Raw genomic sequence first — 20945 nt, 5'->3', positions numbered from 1 at the left:
AGGAAAGAGACAATGTCGTTCTGACCTGATTTTTATGGTTACACTGTGTTGCAAAAAAGGTTTCACAGATACACTCTTCATGAAGTGGCTCTTTAAACTGACTTCCTGGCACTTGGAGGGGAAAATAGCAAGTGTGTTTACAGTAATCCTTCTCCCTCCACAATAGAAAGAAAATCCTCTGTGCAGTTTAATTATGATGGACAATGCTTTGGCACCATTGTAAAGTTTTACTGTGTAATGCAGAGGCGCCAGAGAGAGCCTGGTGTACACGTCGAATATTATAGACTCATAGAATCATACAGCAATAAAGCATGGAAACAAGCCCTTTGACCCAACCCGTCCATGCCGATCATTATACCCACCCAGCGAATCCCAATTGCCCACAGTTGTCCCATATCCCATATAATAGAATCATACAGTGAAGAAGGAGGCTACTTGGCCCATCAAGTCTGCACAGACCAGACCACAATCCCAATCCCCACAACCATACACATACCCTAGCTAGTCCCCCTGACTAGCTAAATTGCCCCGCTAAGGGACAATGTGCCATGGCTAATCCACCTAACCCGCACATCTTTGGACTGTGGGAGGAAACAGGAGCACCCGGAGGAAACCCATGCAGAGACAGGCAGAACATGCAAACTCCACACAGACAGTGACCCAAGCCGCGAATCGAACCTGGGTCCCTGGCACTGTGAGGCAGCAGTGCTAACCAGTGTGCCACCGTGCCGCCCTGCCCTTGATATGTGGATCCTAATTTTACACCAGCACCTTAGGCTAAAGTTTTGCCTTGCATTCTAGTACTGTCTGATTGAAAACTTTCAATCCACTTCAAGCAACCTGGAGCCTTTACCCCATCCGCATTCCCCACACATCCAACAAGCCCCCACTCCCAAATAAAATGTACCTCATCCAAGCTTGTTGTGATTTCATTTATGTTTAGAATATTTTGTAAATCATAAAAGGGGGAAAAAATATTCTTGGTGAGCCACAATAATCAATGATTGTGTTCAGCTTGGGTGAAAAATGCATCAGGTGAGTCCACATTAATCAGGCACCGTAGACAAGAGCAAGCACATTATTGACAATGGGAGTCCTCTGGTGGTTAATGCTGTGTAAAGCACCCAAGACAAATGTTAACAACTGGAACTGCAAGAAAATATATAACAGAGATGTAAAAGTATCATAGGATGATATAATGGATGATCTTAGCTTTTCCAAGATAGAATGGAATAAAAATAATCCATGTGGTTATTTTCAGAATGTATTCAGGACCACCTTGTCAATCAGCATGTTTCTAGTCCAGTAAGGAAAGCAGCATTCCTTGTCAAAGATTTGTGAAATGAAAAGGGCCAAACTATGAATGCGACAACAGTAAAATAATTCCGGAAATGCAAAATAATTACATTCAATGTAAGAATATGAAGGATGATGAAGAACAAAAGATAAGGGTGCTGGAATGGGGAAAAAAAACTAAAGCTCAGTGAGGTAAATGGGGAAGTGGTTTGAATTAACTGTCTGTGGTCAGCACTGCTGCCTCACGGAACCAGGGACTTGGATTCAATTCCAGCCTTGGGTGACTGTGTGGGGTTTTCATAGTCTCCCCGTGTCTGCGTGGGTTTCCTTCGGGTGCTCCGGTTTCCTTCCACAGTCCAAAGATGTGCAGGTTAGGTGGATTGGCCATGCTAAATCGCTCGCCCCTTAGGGGGGAATTTTCCCATTCCGTCCACCATGGGAATTGTAGCGGGCGGGGTTGGGGGGGGGGGGGGGGGCGAGGAGAGGGGGCCGACCATGCAAAGGTCTGTTGACCTCGGGCAGGATTTTCAGTTTTGGGCGAGCGAGATTGGTAAATCCTGCCCATAGTGTCCAAAGATGTATGGGTTAGATGGATTAGCCATGGAAAATATGTGGAATTACAGGGATAGGGCCTGGGTAAGATACTACCTGAGAGAGTCGGTGCAGACTCGATGGGCTGAGTGCCTTCCTTCTGCACTGTAGGGATTCTATGTAAAGTTAGCACAATAACACTAGATTGATCAGTGCTATAATTTAGTGAGATAGATAAACTACAGAGTTCCAGAGATAAATAAAAACGTGAAAGACTTGCATTCAGGGTATCTCAAAACACTTTACAGGCAGTGATGTACTTTAGAGCCAAAGGCATTGGTGTACTGTAAGAAGATTAGAGAGATTAAAACTAAACAGAATCTTATGATAAAGTCAGCACTTTTACAATTCCAAAGATAACCATAAGGGATATAGAGAATATAATTCTCTAGGGAGGTGAAAAGGAATATTGCGAAGGGGAATACAGTTAAAGATTTAAATAGGAAAATAAATGGTAAGGATTTAGCAAACATGAAAATTAAAATCTACAGCATGGTGGCATAGTGGTTAGCACTGCTGCCTCACAGGGCCAGGGATACGGGTTCAATTCCTGGCTTGGGTCGCTGTCTGTATAGAGTTTGCACATTCTCCCTGTGTTTGCATGGGTTTCCTCCGGGTGTTCCGGTTTCCTCCCACAGTCCAAAGATGTGCGGGTAAATGGATTGGCGATGCTAAATTGCCCCTGAGTATCAGGGGTACTAGCTAAGGTAAATGCATGGGGTTATGTGTATATGGTCTGGGTGGGACTGTGTTCGGTGCAGACTCAATGGGCCGAATGGCCTCCTTCTGCACTGTATGTTTCTATGATAAGCACCTGGGGATAAGAAAGCAGTCTAACTGTGGAGAATTGAGGTATGGCAAAGAGACTAACTGAATAGTTTTTATCTCAAATGCACAATTGATTGATAGCATAACCTGTCAGAAAATAATTGGTCCAGCTAAATAAATGATGGTAAACCAGTGGATCCTGAGGGCTGCTGCAAATAGTCAGAGAGGTGCTAGTTAAAGTTCTGGGCACAATTTTTCATTCCTCCCCAACTATGCAACTTGTGCTGTTGGACTGGAGATTAGCAAATACAACAGCTTTATTCAAAGTGAGAGAAGAAAGAAAATAAAGCCTCCTAAATATGGATGTCAGACTGAAGTCAGCTGCAGACAAACTGTGGTGTGACAGCACAGCCTTTCCTCTTTGTCCACTGATGCTTCATCCTGAAGCATTTTCTTGCGAGTTTTTGTCAGTGGTGGATTCTCAGGCAAGGCAAAGGTGTACGTCTCAAATCTACCTCAGCCAGAATGGGAATTGAACCTGCACTGCACATGTTATTCAGAACCACATTCTAGCCAACAGAGCTAAACCTGAACCAGCCATAATTTCAGGTAAAATTAATAAGCATTTAAGAATGCATTGGTTAATCAAAATGAAGTTAGTCAAAATTGAAATCCGTGACTCTAATGACCTTTGGATAACGGGGTATCTAATTGTGTTCTAACAAGTTCTTGTGTAGCTTCATCGACAGCTCCTAATCTTTCTCCATTCTGCTCTGAAGTGGTATCTTCTGCATCCTTAGATCAACTTGCTAATGACGCTCTGCTCCATCTCTCCAGTACCTATCTTGACCACTCTACTGCCTCTGTGGTGTCAGGCCACTTGTCCAGCATCCAGTCTTCAATCTGCCACAATTTCCTCCAACTAGACATCAGGAAGACCTAAGCTTCTGTTTCATCTTACCATAAACATTGTTCCTTCATTGCTGGCCCCCCAGACTTTGAAAATCCCAGCGTCCTGTTCAATCTCAAACAATGGGGGCGATTCTCCCAAAGGTGCTGAATTGGTGGGAAAACTGTTCTAGGTCACGACTGTTTTGTCAGTTCAACTTCACACTCGAATCTCCCCACTCTGTGCACTGCAGAGGACCCAATCATGAATCTCATTAAAAACTTGTGGGGGGGGGCGGGGGGGGGGGGGGGAGCTATTCGCACCAGAATCCGACAGTTCTGGAGCTCTGCGCAGTGGTCCCGATCTGACAGTCTCCCCGTTTGCTGGCCAGCTCGATCACTGGCCAGCCCGGGACCCCCGCAGTGCTGCCCCTCCAGCCCCCACCATGGCCCGATCACGGCCCCCACAACAATTCCCAGGCCAGCCTGACACCGCCCTCCCCACCCCGGCCCTGGAGCGCCCTGATGTTCAGACCCCTCCCGCTGCTGATCCCCCCCGGGAGGCAGGCCCCCCCCTGGCAGACCACACCCCCCCCACGCCCCCAGCCCACCCCGATCGCTGCCTCCCTCTATCCCAGACCGATCCCCATGCAGGGTGGCAGCGGGACCCCCCACCCCCATAGATTGACCCCTTGGCACTGCCTGATGCCCAATGGGCAGTGGTAAGGTGCCCCCTGGGCATGGGTACTTTGCCCTTGGGGCAGTGGCAGGGGGCACTGCCAGGATTCCCATGCCCAGGGGGCACCACACCCCACCACCCGACCCCCTCGGGGGCCCTGATTCACCCCCTTCATTCCGGCGGGGTCTCCCGCTAGTTCCCCGAACGTGGGGCGCTAGTCTAAACCCCGCCGGAAGGACGTACTCCTGGCGGGGTGGGAGATTCAATCAGGACCGGCAAGTTCCCGATAATGATATTGAAAACATATTTAAAATACATTTTAAAAAAGATTCACCTGACTTACCTGTCTTCCTGCCGGTTTCCAGCATGGTCTGGTCTCCGACTGTTCGCGGGCTCTGAGAGATGTGCATGCGTTCCCGGCGCATACGCAAATCCCAGAACAAGGCCGGCGACGCGCATCTCCCAGCCCATCCTGCCAGAAAAGTTGCGGGTCGCGATGGGAGAATCGCCCTAACCTCACATCTTCTCAATCACAAAGACAACTTTTTTGTGGTGTATTATAATATATATATACATATATCAAAGTTTTGGATTTGAGGGTTATGATTAAAATATTTGCAGATACAAACGCAGATTCCTGCGACACAGTGTTAGCTGCATCTTGTTGATGAGGATTATCTTGTCCACTACGACTCTCACCAACTTTTACAGATGCACCATAGAAAGCATTCTTGCTGGTTGTATCACAGCTTGGTATGGCTCCTGCTCTGCCCAAGACTGCAAGAAACTACAAAAGGTTGTGAATGTAGCCCAATCCATCACGCAAACCAGCCTCTCATCCATTGACTCTGTCTACACTTCCCGCTGTCTCGGCAAAGCAGCCAGCATAATTAAGGACCCCACACACCCTGGTCATTCTCTCTTCCACCTTCTTCCGTCGGGAAAAGGATACAAAAGTCTGAGGTCACATACCAACCTACTCAAGAACAGCTTCTTCCCTGCCGCCATCAGACTTTTGAATGGACCTACCTTACATTAAGTTGATCTTTCTCTACACCTTAGCTATGACTGTAACGTTACATTCTGCACTCTCTCGTTTCCTTCTCTATGAACGGTATGCTTTGTCTGTATAGCGCGCAAGAAACAATACTTTTCACTGTATGTTAATACATGTGACAATAATAAATCAAATCAAATATCGAGAAGAATTACCCTTCCTGTCAGCTTTGTATCCCTTGGTCACATTTCTTTTCAAGCCAGCACTGTACCTATAATAGCCCGGCCCCCAATGGCTTTGTGAATTTCAAGTAAATCAAATCCACTCCAATTCTTTTGCCTATGTACTCAGTTTTCTCAAAGAATTGGATTAGTCAAACCGACCTTAATCTTGACAAATCTAAGAGAGTGGTGTGATTTCCCAGACCTTTCGAACTGCTCAGCAACATATCCCTCAATATAGTCTGTAGCACTACTTTTCCTTCAGCTAATGAGAGACTATTGTTCTACTGCCATGTCCACTTTTGTGGGCAGCAATATAACATTTACTACCACTTTTGTGCCAATTCTGGTTTCTAAAAAATGTTGGAAGGTCATGATTAGTATTTCTGCTCTTTCATTACTACCCACCTCGGTATTCCGAGGTATACGTCTCATTAATCCTGGTGTTATTCTTTCCCTTTTAATATTTATATATCTACAAGTCAATCTCCGATAATATCACATACAAGCGGCTCTGGTATTTATGGAGAGGCAGGGAGGGTACGAGGGAGGCCAGAAATGCTTGGAGACGCAGAGATCCTGCCAAATTTGATGGCAGGACTTCAAGATCACTATTTTTTTTCCCCATTTCCTGTCCAACAGCTGGACAAGCTGGCTGCTGTGTGGGAAAAACCAGTGGCAGGCAGCCATGGCTGGAAACCCTTGGGAACAGTCCCTGGGAATTGGGTGCTAGGTGTCTGGCACAATTGTGGCTTTGAAGGGTGTGGGTGGGGAGGATCAATGATGGAGGCTTGGAGTTGGGTTTGATCTGCTGGAAGGAGAGAGACCATTGTGGCTTGAGGGGGAAGGGGGGGGGGGTGGCGATGGTGGAAGGGGTCGGAGAGAAAGTCACATTCAGCGGAGGTGGGGGGGATGTTGAAGATTTGCTTGGGAGGTCAGGTGGTAACTTTTTCAGTCAGCAGCCACATCCTGTAAAAAACAGCAATGGTTGGAGACATAGTCCCCATTTCTTTTCAGTTTTAGCACCTCTCTAATTCTCTCACACAATCTTGGGCGGACTAATATCAAGGGCAAGACCATATGCAGTATTCGGGTCAGACAGAGTTGGACAGCAAAGGGGCAAGTGGACCCAAATGGACTTAAACTCTCCAATGCAGCATCTGATTGTTTCTAAACTGTTCTGGAATGTTTCACTACTTTTGGAAGTCTATTCCATGTGTAAATTACTGCTTTTGTGAAGGAGACTGTTCTGATGTCAGCCTTAAAGTTGCCTTTTACAAGTTTGAACCTGTACTACTCTCATGTTTCAGTACGAAGACATTTTCCAGATTTATCTTTCCTTTACCATTAGCCATCTGAAAATGTCTCAGAGACCTCCATCCCGGGCGGAAAAGCTGCACTTTGTACAATCTTTCCTCATCACACAAACCTTTTACATGAAGCATCAGCTTCTTGGATCTCTCCATTATCCTTCAAATCCCTAATAATGACTTTTATTGTCTCACGAATCTCCTCCTGTCCTCGTAGTACTGAGTTAAGTTATAGGTCTCAGTGTATTGAGACCTTATGAGCCTCATAGTTAAACAGTTTCATTAACAATTCCAACTCTGCACCTACCACTGTCTCAGCTGGCAATGGTCCAACGCCGGCATCTCCACATAATGGTTAACAATGCAGATCAGAGATGAACTTGGAATCGTCCTGCTGTCTGTCACACAGAATAAAAATGATTTGATTATTTGAAGTCTTACCCTTTGCTTCCTTCCGAGGCACCACATCTTTTCCAAACATATGCATTTGAGGAACATCTTTTCCATAGCGGGGCACATATGGCAAATCCTTTCTATACACTGGCACGTGTGGCACCTCCTTGCCCAGGTGCTGTACATGAGGTCCCTCTTTCCTGTGGCGCATCATGTGTGGGAGCTGTCCATGCACTGGCATCTGTGGAATCTGCTGTGGAACTTGCTTCATTTGATAGTAGGCACCTCCGCAAACGCTTCCGGCCACCAACAGGTGGATAGTTACTGTCAGAAAGTGAGCAGGGACCAAAGGCACAGCCATGATCTGAAGGAAAGAGCACAGAAAACTTTTGCAATTTCTTAATGTTCTTCAGACTCTCTTCCCCCTTCTCCCTTTATCCCTGTGATTTCCCCTTGGGTACAGACTGAGCAAGTTCTGATTTCAATCTTAATACCCGCCTAATTCTCTCTCAGAAACCTGGGAGGACTAATACCGAGGGCAAGCTGTAAAGACCATGTGCAGTATCTGTGTCAGACAGCGTTGACAGCAAAGGGGTAAGTGGACCCAAGTGGACCTAAACTCTCCAATGCAGCATCTGATTGTTTCTAAGCTGTTCTGGAATGTTTCACTACTTTTGGAAATCTATTCCATGTGTCTATTCCACAAACTGCTTTTGTGACAAAGATCAATTCTCTTGGGTACAGACTGAGCAATTTTTGTTCTCGTTAAGTTATATTATCTGAATTATCTGAAAGGATATCCCCTCTAAATGGTTGATGCCTTGTTTTTCCTTCTCTGAGATGGAACACTGTGGGTGGCATGGTGGCACAGTGGTTAGCACTGCTGTGTCACAGCGCCAGAGACCCAGGTTCAATTCTGACCTCGGGTGACTGTCTGTGTGGAGTTTGCACATTCTCCCTGTGTCTGTGTGGGTTTCCTCCGGGTGCTCCGGTTTTCTTCCACACTCCAAAGATGTGCGGGTTAGGTTGACTGGCCATGTTAAATTGACCCTTGGTGTCAGTGGGATTAGGAGGGTAAGTATGTGGCGTTATGGGATAGGGCCTGGGTAGGATTGTTGTCTGTGCAGGTTTAATGGGCCGAGCAGCTTCCTGCACTGTAGGGATTCTTTGATTCTATTCTATGCTTCTATGAAAGTCCCTCTTTCTGACATAGCTCATATCTATTCAAACACACCCCTCTTGGATAGCATGGTTCAAACAGCAGTCGTAGAAACATAGAAAATAGGAGCAGGAGTAGGCCATTCGGCCCTTCGATCCTGCTCCACCATTCATTTTGATCATGGCTGATCCTCTATCTCAATGCCATATTCAATATATTCGTTATCTTGGCCTCCACAGCCTCCTGGTTGAGGGTTTAATGTGGCTCTGTTCTGAATGGGAACCTGTTAGGCCTCCAGAATTTGAAATGAAAAATGCTCTTCCATAATGTGTAATCTTTTCTGTGTATCTTATTCCATTCCAAAAGAAACACTTAGAATCAAAATGGTAAAATAGGGCCCTAAGTGCTGGGCGGACTTGAAACTGGGAGTGTTTCAGATCCGACTTCTGGACCCGTTCTCAGGCGCCCCCACACACACTCCGCCTGAAAAAATATCAGCGAGTCCGAATCGTGCTGCACAAGCCTGTGGGCGGGGCTTAACGCCACCCGAAACCCTGCAGCTTCGATCGGCGCCCCCAACTGCACATGCGCAAACAAAACTATGATAGAATGCTGCTCCCCTGCCACATCCCTCCCGGGCCGGATAATGACTCCCCCTGGCCCCCATAGACATTGCCCCACCCCACAACATTGCTGACCCCCTGATCCCACCACCCAGACTGATCGCGGCCCCCTCCCCTCCTTCCCCCACACTGATCACAGGCAGAGTGGCAGCGGACACCCACTCCCCCCCCACAGGCAGAGTGGCAGCGGACACCCACTCCCCCCCCCCCCCCCCCCCCCGATCTCAAGCAGAGAGCCATCGGACTCTCGGCACTTACCTGGAGCGTCCGAATCGGATTTTTGTAGAGCATGTCTGTTTTGCGCCGAATCTGGATGGGCGAACATGGAGGCAGGCGCAGATCACGCTCCTCGCCTCACACCCAACTTTACCAAGTTTTCATGCCCAAAAATGGGCGCAACATGATGGTAAAATCAGGCTTTTATTATCAATGAATTTCTCCAGTTCTGAGACAGTCCTTCTTACCTTCGGAGTCGATAGTATAAGGGACTGGCACATAAATGCTAATGCAGGATTCAGTATAGTACTGCCCATACAGTGATGTAAGGGAACATATGATCTGCACCAAGGGGATCAGTGCAGTGTTGGACAGAGCCCTTTGTAGAAGCAAGCATGGAGAGATCTCCAAGCTTGGACCATTACAGTACCTATGAATATCATTTCTAGTAGTTAATAAATACTTACTGTTGAACTACCTAAAACTACAAATACTTTGATAAGACTTACTGAATAGTGCCCAATACCTTACAATAGACTCTGGGAGGGATATTTGGTTACTAGAAATTCTGTAACATATGCTGGGACTTGTTTAACATTTGTTTATTAGTAGTACATCTAAAGGGGCTACAGAGTAGGTATGTTGCTTCCGGACATGGTGTTTCAATTTCTCTCTTGAGAGTCTAACATATAACTGACTGATATCAGTGACACATCATCATCCACATCATACATTAGCATCTCCTCTCTGCTGACACATTATACTACACCTCGCCCCAAGTATGCTATCTACTTCCTAACAACATTATGAAACTATGGGCAGGACTTTCTGGCTCCTCCAGCCTGTTTTCCGGTGGCGAAGGCGGCTCGCTAATGTCTATGACATTTTCCATAGTTCTCCTATCCTGCCACTGGGGAACTGGCCACGGGAGATCATCTTCAATGGGACCGGAAGATCCCACTGGTGGGAAGGGAACGGAAAATACCGCCCTTTGTCTTTTGCTATTTTGATTTCTTTGCTGTAATTCCCTTTATCAAATCACTTTGTCCCTCCCCAAGTCACATTCCTGAAGATGTCAGTCTCCCAAAGTATTCCTGGCCTTTAGGGAAGGCACCTTGGAGATGTGCGAGATTTCCTCTCTGTCTTGGGGATCATTATCATCATCATCAGAATGGGACAGCAATTTAGCAGCATTGTTGGAACTACAGAACTGCAAGGACAGTGACTTTTCAGGAAAGACTGATCCGAGAGAGAAGATTGAAGAGCATTCACTTTTGGACACATTGGACCCTATTTTACCATTTTGATTCTAAGTGCTGGGTGGACTTGAAATAGGAGTGTTTCAGATCTGACTTTTAGACTCGTTCTCAGGCACCCCCATACGCACGCTGCCTGCAAAAATATCAGCGATTCTGAATTGCGCTGCACAAGCTTGTGGGTGAGGCCTAACCCGCCCGAAACCCTGCAGCTCCGATCGGCGCCTCCAATTGCGCATGCGCAGAAAAAAAAATGATAGAATGGTGCTTCCCTGTCACATCCCTCCCGGGCCAGATAATGCCTCCCCCTGGCCCCAACAGACATTGCCTCACCCCAACAACATTACTGATCCCCTTATCCCCCCCACACCCCCACCACCTAGATCAATCGTGGGCCCCTCCCTTCCCCTTCCTCTTCACTGATCTCAGGTAGAGTGACAGTGGACCCCCCTTCCCCCTCACTGATCTCAGGCAGAGTGGCAGCGGGACCCCTTCCCCCCCATTGATCTCAGGCAGAGTGGCAGCGGGATCCCTTCCCCCCCCCATTGATCTCAGGCAGTGGACTCCCCCCCCAAACAATCTCAAGCAGAGAGCCATCAGACACTCGGCACTTACCTCCTCACTAACTGGAGCGCCTAAATCGGACGTTTGTGGACTGTTTTGTGCCGATTCTGGATTGGCGAACGCAATGATAAGGGAGGAAGTGTGGATAAGGTTAGGCGTGCAGCCCATTAAGTCAATTTAAATGCATTTAAATGGCCGTCGCGCCTGTTTCAGCTCTTGGTAAAGGGGGAACTGGCGTGGAGGCGGGCATGGATCCCGCTACCCGCCTCACGCCCGACCTTACCAAATTTTCACGCCTGAAAACAGGCACAATGAGATGGTAAAATCGGGCCCTCTGGGACTGGGAGAGAAGAACTCAGGACTCTTTGAGGAACTTGTTACTCCCCTGAATCACACAGGGAAAGACCTTCAGAAGAGAAATGACCTTTAACTCCAGTGAAGACTGTCACAGGCACATCATCCACTGCTGCATCAAGATGGCGTTTCCAATGAATATAAATGGTGAAGGAAAAGAATGACAAAATTCCTGAAAGCCTTTCAGGGAGGAAGAAGAGATGCTTTCCCAATGTTACTTCAGGAGTTTCCACGTTCTGGAAGCAGCAGCAAGAGAGCCACACTTTGAGTGAGATGGCGCCACTCTAGGCAATGGGAGGATTTCTGACGAAACAAGACAGCACCATCTTCTGTAATGGGAGGAATTTCACCAAAGAAATGAAGATGGATTTCCTGGAGATGAATAACTTGGGGAGAAAATTGCTGTACAGGGTTCTGCAGCTTCAGAAGTGTTAAAGATTCTGCCACAGCTTCCGTGTTGATATCCAGTTGTCAAGGGAAGAAGACTCGCAGCTGGGATTGAACTTTGACTTGACTTTTACCACTGGAAACTACCAGCTCTTTGGCAATGTGATCATCCATGGATTCTGACATGGAATCAGGCAAGACATCCTCTCAGGATGACACTTCATGGGCAACAAGAGATAGACTGGGTGAAGCAATAGAGATCTAAATACTGCACAGCAACTAAAACACAGCTGACTCCTCAAAAAAGATAACAGAGTACAATCCTAATTGCCCTTGAATTGAATGGCTTCGTAAGCTATTTCTAAGGGCAGTTAAGAGTCAACCACGTTGCGACGGGTCTGGAATCGTGTAGGCCAAATCAAGGAAGGATACAGATTTCCTTCCCTAAAGGAAGAACAGTTTTATAGCACAGTTGATCTGTTGCAGTCGTTTTGTCTGGTTTAGCTTGATGTTTTGATCTACAGTATACATTATTACAATTCTTCACAACAGTAAATTCCGGGGAATTGTGATAAAAGAAGAATCATTCCCGCACATTTCCAGAGTGCACTGACTGCACCAGGACTTTTTAACATGCACTTGGACGGGTTCTTAAACCGTCACCTGCTGGGATTCGCCTGCACAGCAGGCCTCTTAGGCCTGAACTCCAGGAAAGCCAAAACGTCTCGCTGAAAAGTCTGCTCAACATAAATCAAGAGTCTCCAGACAGCCTGTCAGCTGGTAATGTTTTGCAATTTAGACTGAAGTTAAATGAATGTATCTTTTCAATAACAGTTTCCCACAGTTAAAAGCTGAATAATGCTGGCCGCTGACTGCAATAGGGTGAAGCGATGCCAGAACTGATGGTGCGACTGTGAAACATCTGTTTATTCCTCAAACTGTCAATGAATTGGAGAACAAAGGGGGCTAATTGTGGAACCTACATTCAGCATTAGTCAGTCTTACAAAATAGTGAATATAACCCATTAATAGTGACCTTGTTTCGGAGATAACATCTGATAGCAATTTTTCCAGTTGGCTTGCGAGAATTTGAAGGGTAAGTTTCTCATTTAACCCTCCAAGCAGCAACTGGTTAACTGTCAAAATCTATCACGCAACACTGGTGAAAAGGATTTTCCTATAAATTCCCGATTGCCGCTGTTTAAAAATAGAAGCGATTCGGACAGTCGGGTTGCCAATTTTCCAGGATTGGCCCGGAGTCTCCAAGAATTGAAGACCATTCGGCGGGACACGTGGGCAACCCCCCTGGAGAAAAATCACGGCGACATGAAAAAATATTGGGTTTTTGTCATCATTTTCTTTGAACATTTCTCGTTACCAGATGTGAAAATATTGAAAATGGAAAGAAAAGGCTGTTTGGCTGACAGTCAAACATTATTCAATTGGGTAATGAATATTTTTGCTTTCCAATGAATGTGTAGAATTAGGGGCAATGGGTGGGACTGTGTAAATAGCTCCTCTGATAATGATTATTCAAGGGGACATATTGCTAAGAGTCACGAGGGAGAATTTTCATGGCTTCAGTAATGTAATACCTGGTCGTGGATAGCTGTACATAGTTCCATTGCGTAAAATAAACCAGTTGTCATGTGAACATACCCACGTCCCAGCAATCATTCCAATGTTAGACTAAGTAACATACAACGTCATCAGGGTGGACGTGGGAGCCAGCTAATGGGGGGTGGCACGGTGGCACAATGGTTAGTACTGCCGCCTCACAGCACGGGTTCAATTTTCTGTGTGGCGTTTGCACGTTCTCCCCATGTCTGTGTAGGTTTCCGCCAGGTGCTCTGGTTTCCTCCCACATTCCAAAGATATATAGGTCAGGTGGAAATGCCATGCTAAATTGCCCCTTAGAGTCCCAACATGTGTAGGTTAGGGGGATTAGCAGGGTAAATATGTGGGGGTAAAGGGATAGGGCTTGAGTAAGATGATCTGTCGGAGAGTCAGTGCAGACTTGATGGGCTGAATGGCCCCTTCTGCACTGTAGAGATTCTATGAATACATTTAAACCACATTGGCGACCCTAATTGGGTGATTCACAGGCCTTGAATGTTCTAATGCTTTATATATTAGCCTTAAATAATGCACAATCTGGGCTGACATACCAGTGTAGTACCGTGCGAGTGCTGCACTATCGGAGTTGCTGTCTTTTTGAATATAACATTAAATCTATGATCTGCCATTAAAGAAGTGCAGGTAACTTCTGTCATTTCAAAATTTAGTTTGCATGGATTACGATTGCAGAAACACCATGAAAGTTCATTTGCAAAGTGCGATGGTGGTGGTAGTGAGGAACATAGTAGTTGCGGCTGGGACAGTGAGAATGTTAAAACAGCTGTATTAACACCTTCACATTTACACCAAGGTCTCCAATTTTAAAAGGACCTCAAAGTCATCTTGCTTACAGTTATAATCTGCAGATTTCCCCATAGTCTTATAAACAAAGGGAAATGATTCCACTTCTACTTACTTTTGTTTTCCTTACCAGGCGGTAGTTAGGAAAGGAGGCAGAAATGCGGCTTTACAGTTTCAAAGCAGTTCAGGTTTGATCTGTAGAATAAATAAAGCAGATGAAAAGCACTATGTTAGTCCAATTTTGTCTTTCTTTTTTTAAGCTTAAAGTTTTTTTTTTAGTTACAGTTTATTTATTTGTGTCACAAGTCGGCTTACATTAACACTGCAATGAAGTTGCTCTGAAAATCCCCTGGTCACTACACTGTTTGGGTACGCTGAGGGAGAATTTGGCATGGCCAATGCACCTAACCAGCCCATCTATCGGACTGTGGGAGGAAACCGGAGCACCCGGAGGAAACCCACGTAGACACGGGGAAAACGCGCAGACTCCGCACAGTGACTCAAGCCGGGAATCGAACCTGGGCCTCTGGTGCTGTGAGGCAGCAGTGCTAACCATTGTACAACCGTGCCACCCTAAAGACACCCTAGCAGTGCGCCTTTGGGCACACCTCGAAACACCCCGTCGGGGAATTGAACCCCGGTCCCCCGCATGACAGGTACTATACTAATGAGAAGCTGCTGCTCCCTTGCTTTGCTGCAGCAAATGACTTGCGATTAACATGCACAATTTTTTAAACCAACAATTTGTGTCAATAAAAACCGACAGATAAACCTGCAGGTGGAATCTGCACACTAGATGGTGCCCTACAGCTGGCTTCAAAAAAATATGTCTGGTATTAAAAATAATGATCCAAACTTAGGAAAGTGAAGGAAATGTATGAATTCACAGAGGGCCTAATGCGCATTTGTCTTCACATTACAGAATCAATTTTTAGAGTTAATACTTTTGATCATTTTGACAAACAAGATGAAAAGGTGTCTGGATTACAGTTCGCTTCATCACCTCAAAATTGGCACGGAGCTGGTTGTAAGCTGACTGATGGATGTTTAAATCAAATCAAATGACAATGTTATTTCTCATCTGGTCAGGACACTTGTTGAGTTTCCCAAAAATGTACACTTTCTATCATTGCCGCAAATTCCATTTGGAATTAGAAACATGAACATAGAAACCCTACAGTACAGAAAGAGGCCATTCGGCCCATCGAGTCTGCACCGACCACAATCCCACCCAGGCCCTACCCCCATATCCCTACATATTTTACCCACTAATCCCTCTAATCTACGCATCCCAGGACACTAAGGGGCAATTTTAGCATGGCCAATCAACCTAACCTGCACATCTTTGGACAGTGGGAGGAAACCGGAGCACCCGGAGGAAACCCACGCAGACACGAGGAGAATGTGCAAACTCCACACAGACAGTGACCCAAGCCGGGAATCGAACCCAGGTCCCTGGAGCTGTGAAGCAGCAGTGCTAACCACTGTGCTACCGTGCCGCCCCACGGTAAACATTGGTAAACATTGACCAAGTCGACGCTGTTTACTGAGTTTGCTTCAACTAAAAGATCAATTGAAATTTAAGGCCAAGGTACATGTCAAACTATCTCACCTACTTTGTGTTATTAATGTAGCCCAACTGTTCCATCATTGCAGAAGTATTTCTATGTGGGATTTCTCATGCCAGGTTACCAGCTACAGTGTATTTGTCCAGATCGCTCCCATGTTAGTTAGATAACATTTAAATACCCTCATTTCTTTCAAATGGAGCTTTTGCACCTGCTTTGTAGGGATGGCAAAGTGTCTCCCAAAATGCATGTCAACTGTAAAGGCAGGATAACAACTCCGCTTTCATCTGCTCTAATATCTCCTTTTGTGGCTCAGTGTCAAATTTTGTTAGGTAACGCTCTTGCTAAGCACCCTGGGATAGTTTACTATATTAAAGGTGCTATATAAATGCAAGTTTTCTGCTGTCATTGTTATCTTCTCTTACATTCTGCTATTTCCAATTTTCCATTTGCTGTCTGCGACCAGCTTGTTGCACTGCACGGTCTCTTTAAGAATGTTGTGTGGTCACACCTATGGGAAGTTTGCTTGTGCATAGCTTGGTTGGTCACATTCTCAATTATGCATTGCCATGCACCCACAAGGCTGAGTGGGGAGCATCAATTGCCAATAAAACGCAGCCATGGAGCAAAATGTGTGTCTGGAACTTCAATGGCATTGTTAATATGGATAATGGGCAGTCTTTTATATTGTCAATGCCACTGAAGAGGAACTTACTGATGCCATCTAAGGGAAGATTTACACAAAATACCTTCCTCTGGGCTTACCTGGTGACAGAGGGGTGACTGACACACACTGGTAAAGGTACACAAAGCACATTTTATGCCACTTGTGCTTATGTGATATTTTAATGGAAAGCACTTGCCCTTTTTTTGTAGGTTACTTGTTGATTTGTGAATTATATGGTTGAGGAACAAATTGTAAGCATTTAAGAAGGTCATCTGATCTAGTGGTATCTGCTCTAGCCATTTTTATTCTATTTAAAATGGCAACCTTTTGTTCTTGTTTTGAGCGGTTCTGATATTTGTGATCTTTCAGATTTGCATTTCTATAATCTGCGATTATGAATGATTATTCTCGTGTGTTCATACAATTGCAGCTTTACATGTAGTGACAGAAGAAGTAATAATTCCTGTTCACCTCCCATTAGCTGAGGCCAAAACATTGGCTGATTTCAAGAATAAATTAGATATAGCTCCAGGGGCTAAAGGTATTTGGGGCGGGGGGGGGGGGGGGGGGGGGGGGGGGTTGGAATCAAGATATTGAATTCGATGACCAACCATGACCAAAGAGAATGGCGGAGCAGGCTCGAAGGGCCGGATAGCCTACTCCTGCTTCTAGTTTCTATGTTTCATTAGCTGTTTGGATAAAATATCACCTTATGAAGGATTGGTGTGATGGAAGGAAATGATCTTTTATTGAATGATACACTGACACTGCATGAATTGTAAATTAAATACTAAACAACATTTTTAATTCAATGATTACACATAAACGTTTCTGATTTCATCGGATAAAATTGTTCATCGGTTCTATGTTAAGGTTGTGAATCATTCTTGTGTGTGAACCACCAGAAAAGAAATCTAGTTTCCTTGAAGCAACACTTGATTTACATTCACTTGTACACAGACTTCCCAGCTCAGAATTTAACATCACCGTGATAGTCCAACATACCGTCACAGGCATTGACTGAAATAACACTCAACATAACTCATATCTACCAGTGTTTCAAGTCGTTCGCTCCTCGTAACTGAACTGTTGATGTATTTTCGTACTTTAGGAAGAAGTAATCCCTGACATGAGGTACTAGTAGTAGATGTTAGATGAAAATCTGTTTATTTGTACAGTGTGAGCAGAGAAAGAGAATTATCTGTTCTAAGATTGGACCTTGTTAATCTCAGTTTTGCATTCAGGCTCTGGATGGGTGCCTTTGATACAATGCTCTGTCATACTTTACTGAGTATGGATGCCTATTTCCTGCAGCCAAATGTTCAATTAATGGGATGCGTGGCTTTGCATTATTAAAGGGATGATGTGCCTTAACCCATTTGCCGCAATAATAGATTACAGCAAATTTGTAATTGAGAAACAAAGATATTAAATTATAGAATCCCTACAGTACAGAAATAGGCCATTCAGCCCATTGAACCTGCACTGACAACAATCCCACCGAGGCCCTTTCCCTGTCACCCCACATATTTACCCTGCTAATCTACATGAACTGAAAAAAAAGTAAAGTAAGCAATGGGATCTAGGGCCTTTGTATATGTTGTACTCATTGGTCTTTCAGGCAGTAATCTGTTCAGTACAATGTTAGCCTCACCAAGATGCCCATAGTATACAAAAAATACCCTAAATATAAGCAATGTAAACAGAAATTCCGAAACCTCTTAAGCCCCACCACGATGATCACTTACAATTTGAAATCATTTGCTAAAAGCGCGTAGATCTGAGGAAATTTCTTACCTCATTAAATAGAAAAGTGATGACCCGGCCTTTTGGCTAAGATCAAGTGTAGTGTCAACGTGCTGTGCTTGGTTGAAGTCATTAGGTTACATTTTAGCTTCATTTGAAGCAATTTTTAAAAGCGGCATCTCGACCTTTTGGCTAAGATGCAAATGAGATCAAGCCTTGGAGGAGGAGCTATGCCTACTCCAATCAGCTTGGATCATGTAGATCAAGCCCAAGACCGGAGGTGAGAGCCCTGTCTTGTCAGCTTGGATCGGGAATGTCTCAACTTGTTGAGACTCTGAATTGGACTTGATTTGATTGAATTGGAATAAAAACAAAAAAGAAAGTGATGACAAGCTGTTGTTTTAAAGGACATATGTGTTCAATTTCCATACTGTAATGTCAACATAAAACTATCAGCTTTAATAAATTATGCTGTAGGTATAAGAACATAAGAAATAGGAGCAGGAGTAGGCCATCTGGCCCCTCAAGCCTGCTCCGCCGTTCAATAAGATCATGGCTGATCTGATAGTGGGTTCAGTTCCACTTACCCGCCCGCTCCCTATAACCCTTAATGGTTAAAAATCTATCTATCTATGACTTAAACACATTTAACGAGGTAGCCTCTACTGCTTCATTGGGCAGAGAATTCCAAAGATTCACTACCCTCTGGGAGAACAAGTTCCTCCTCAACTCTGTTCTAAATTGACTCCCCTGTATTTTGAGGCTATGCCCCCTAGTTCTTGTTTCCATTGGAAATAACCTCGCTGCTTCTACCCTGTCTAGCCCCTTCATTATCTTATCTGTCTCTATAAGATCTCCCCTCAACCTTCTAAACTCCAATGAGTACAGGCCCAGTCTACTCAATCTCTCCTCATAAGCTAACCCCCTCATCTCCGGAATCAACCTGGTGAAGCTTCTCTGTACCCCCTCCAAAGCTAATATATCCTTTCTTAAATAAGGGGACCAAAATTGTACACAGTACTCTAGGTGCGGCCTCACCAGTACCCTGTACAGTTGCAGCATGACCTCCCTGCTTTTATACTCCATCCCTCTCGCAATAAAGGCCAACATTCCATTTGCCTTCTTGATTACCTGCTGCACCTGCAAACTGAGTTTTTGTGATTCATGCACAAGGACCCCCAGGTCCCTCTGCACAGTAGCATGTTGAAATTTTTAACCGTTTAAATAATAGTCCATTTTACTATTATTCCTTCCGAAGTGGATAACCTCACACTTACCAACGTTATACTCTATCTGCCAGATCCTTGCCCACTCACTTAGCCTATCCAAATCTCTCTGCAGACTCTCTGTGTCCTCCACGCAATTTGCTTTCCCACTCATCTTTGTGTCATCCGCAAACTTTGTTACCCTACACTCGGTCCCCTCCTCCAGATCGTCTATATATATATATGGTAAATAGTTGAGGCCCCAGCACCGATCCCTGCGGCACGCCACTAGTCACTGATTGCAACCAGAAAAGCACCCATTTATTCCGACTCTCTACTTTCTGTTAGATAGCCAATCCTGATGATTAATAACATGAATCAACTTTATTAACCAGTGAGTTTAAAGCGAATGCCATCACTTTGGAATATGGTACTTTAATCACAGACCATAGTGTTGGCCTGATCCTTTGTGAATCACAGTTTGATTTGATTTGATTTATTATTGTCACACAGTGAAAAATATTGTTTCTTGTGTGCTATACAGACAAAGTGTACGGTTCATAGAGAATGAAAGAAGAGAGTGCAGAATGTACTGTTACAGTCATAGCTAGGGTGTAGAGAAAGATCAACTTAAAACAAGGCAGGTCCATTCAAGAGTCTGGTGGCAGCAGTGTACCTTGAGTTACAAATTACACTGATTTCTGCAGTTGCTGAAAATGTGAGTTTTCCAGTAATCGAACGGCTTGAAAATTAACTGTACCCACACCTTCAGAAGGTACATTGCTCGAACTCAATGTCGGCTGAGTTGATAAAGACATTGCTAGTATAAAATGTAGCCATGTTATTCCAGGGAGAGCCCCTGAGGACAGATGATCTTAACCAGCATGGGAGTTAAACAATTATCCTCCCTGTCACTGGGCTCAGAAGGGGAAATAAATCATTCAGAATAACTGCTCCTATTAATTTTTCAGTGACTCCTAATCAAAAATGTGCAAGGATAAACACGGGATTGGGCTCAACGCCAATGGGCTTGTACTGGCTTAGAGTGGTAACCAACCCACATTTCTGACTGTAAATGCCTCAAAAACACCCACTTTGTGTTTGGGGTCAACTGCGGCAGAGACATAAAACCAGCGGTATCATATTGACCATGCATTATGCACCTTATTAGAACCTCAGGATGTCTAAAGGTACTTTATAATAACAAGATTCCTTCTGAGTGCAGACAAATGCAGTGCTGGAAACTGGCCAATCTGATTGGGTTTTGTAGAGTTTAGTTGAGCCCAAGTCGCAAGTTCTTCCTGATATATCTCCATGCAGAAGGATATCAGTGTCTCCAGTTGGATAAACTCACAGTTCAAATCTGTTCAGATAGTGCACACATTCTGCTAAGTTTTATATTGACTTCCAAGCACCCAGGTTCATATTTCTCTATAACATTACAGTACAGGATTTATTTATTCCCACATTGGGGCGTCTATCTACATCAAGTGCTTTCTCTGATCAAGGGGAAACACTGGAAATCTCCACTTGTATGACAGGCTGCGAGGGTATATGGAAGGATGCTACTGAAAGTCTCCAGCTTTCCCTCTCACGTTGTGGTGAAGTTCCAGCTTCTCCTTGGTGCTGGTAATGATGG

General features: G+C 44.9%; 1 protein-coding gene across 2 annotated transcripts in view; it reads right to left on the bottom strand.

Annotated features, from left to right (window-relative positions):
- Positions 1-20945, bottom strand: part of col8a1a (collagen, type VIII, alpha 1a) — a 168221-nt gene that overhangs the window by 26645 nt on the left and 120631 nt on the right. For both annotated transcript variants that reach the window (XM_078232886.1, XM_078232887.1), the window contains exons 3-4: positions 14236-14315; positions 7192-7507 (exon numbers count right to left, since the gene is read on the bottom strand). In XM_078232886.1, the coding sequence (XP_078089012.1) occupies positions 7192-7504 (313 nt within the window). In that variant the 5' untranslated portion in view covers positions 7505-7507; positions 14236-14315. The remainder of the gene's footprint in view (positions 1-7191; positions 7508-14235; positions 14316-20945) is intronic.

This window comes from Mustelus asterias, chromosome 17 (assembly GCF_964213995.1).
Source record: "Mustelus asterias chromosome 17, sMusAst1.hap1.1, whole genome shotgun sequence".
Taxonomy (NCBI): Eukaryota; Metazoa; Chordata; class Chondrichthyes; order Carcharhiniformes; family Triakidae; genus Mustelus; species Mustelus asterias.
The sequence above is the reverse complement of the archived record's forward strand: the minus strand, read 5'-3'. Positions and strand labels throughout refer to the sequence as shown.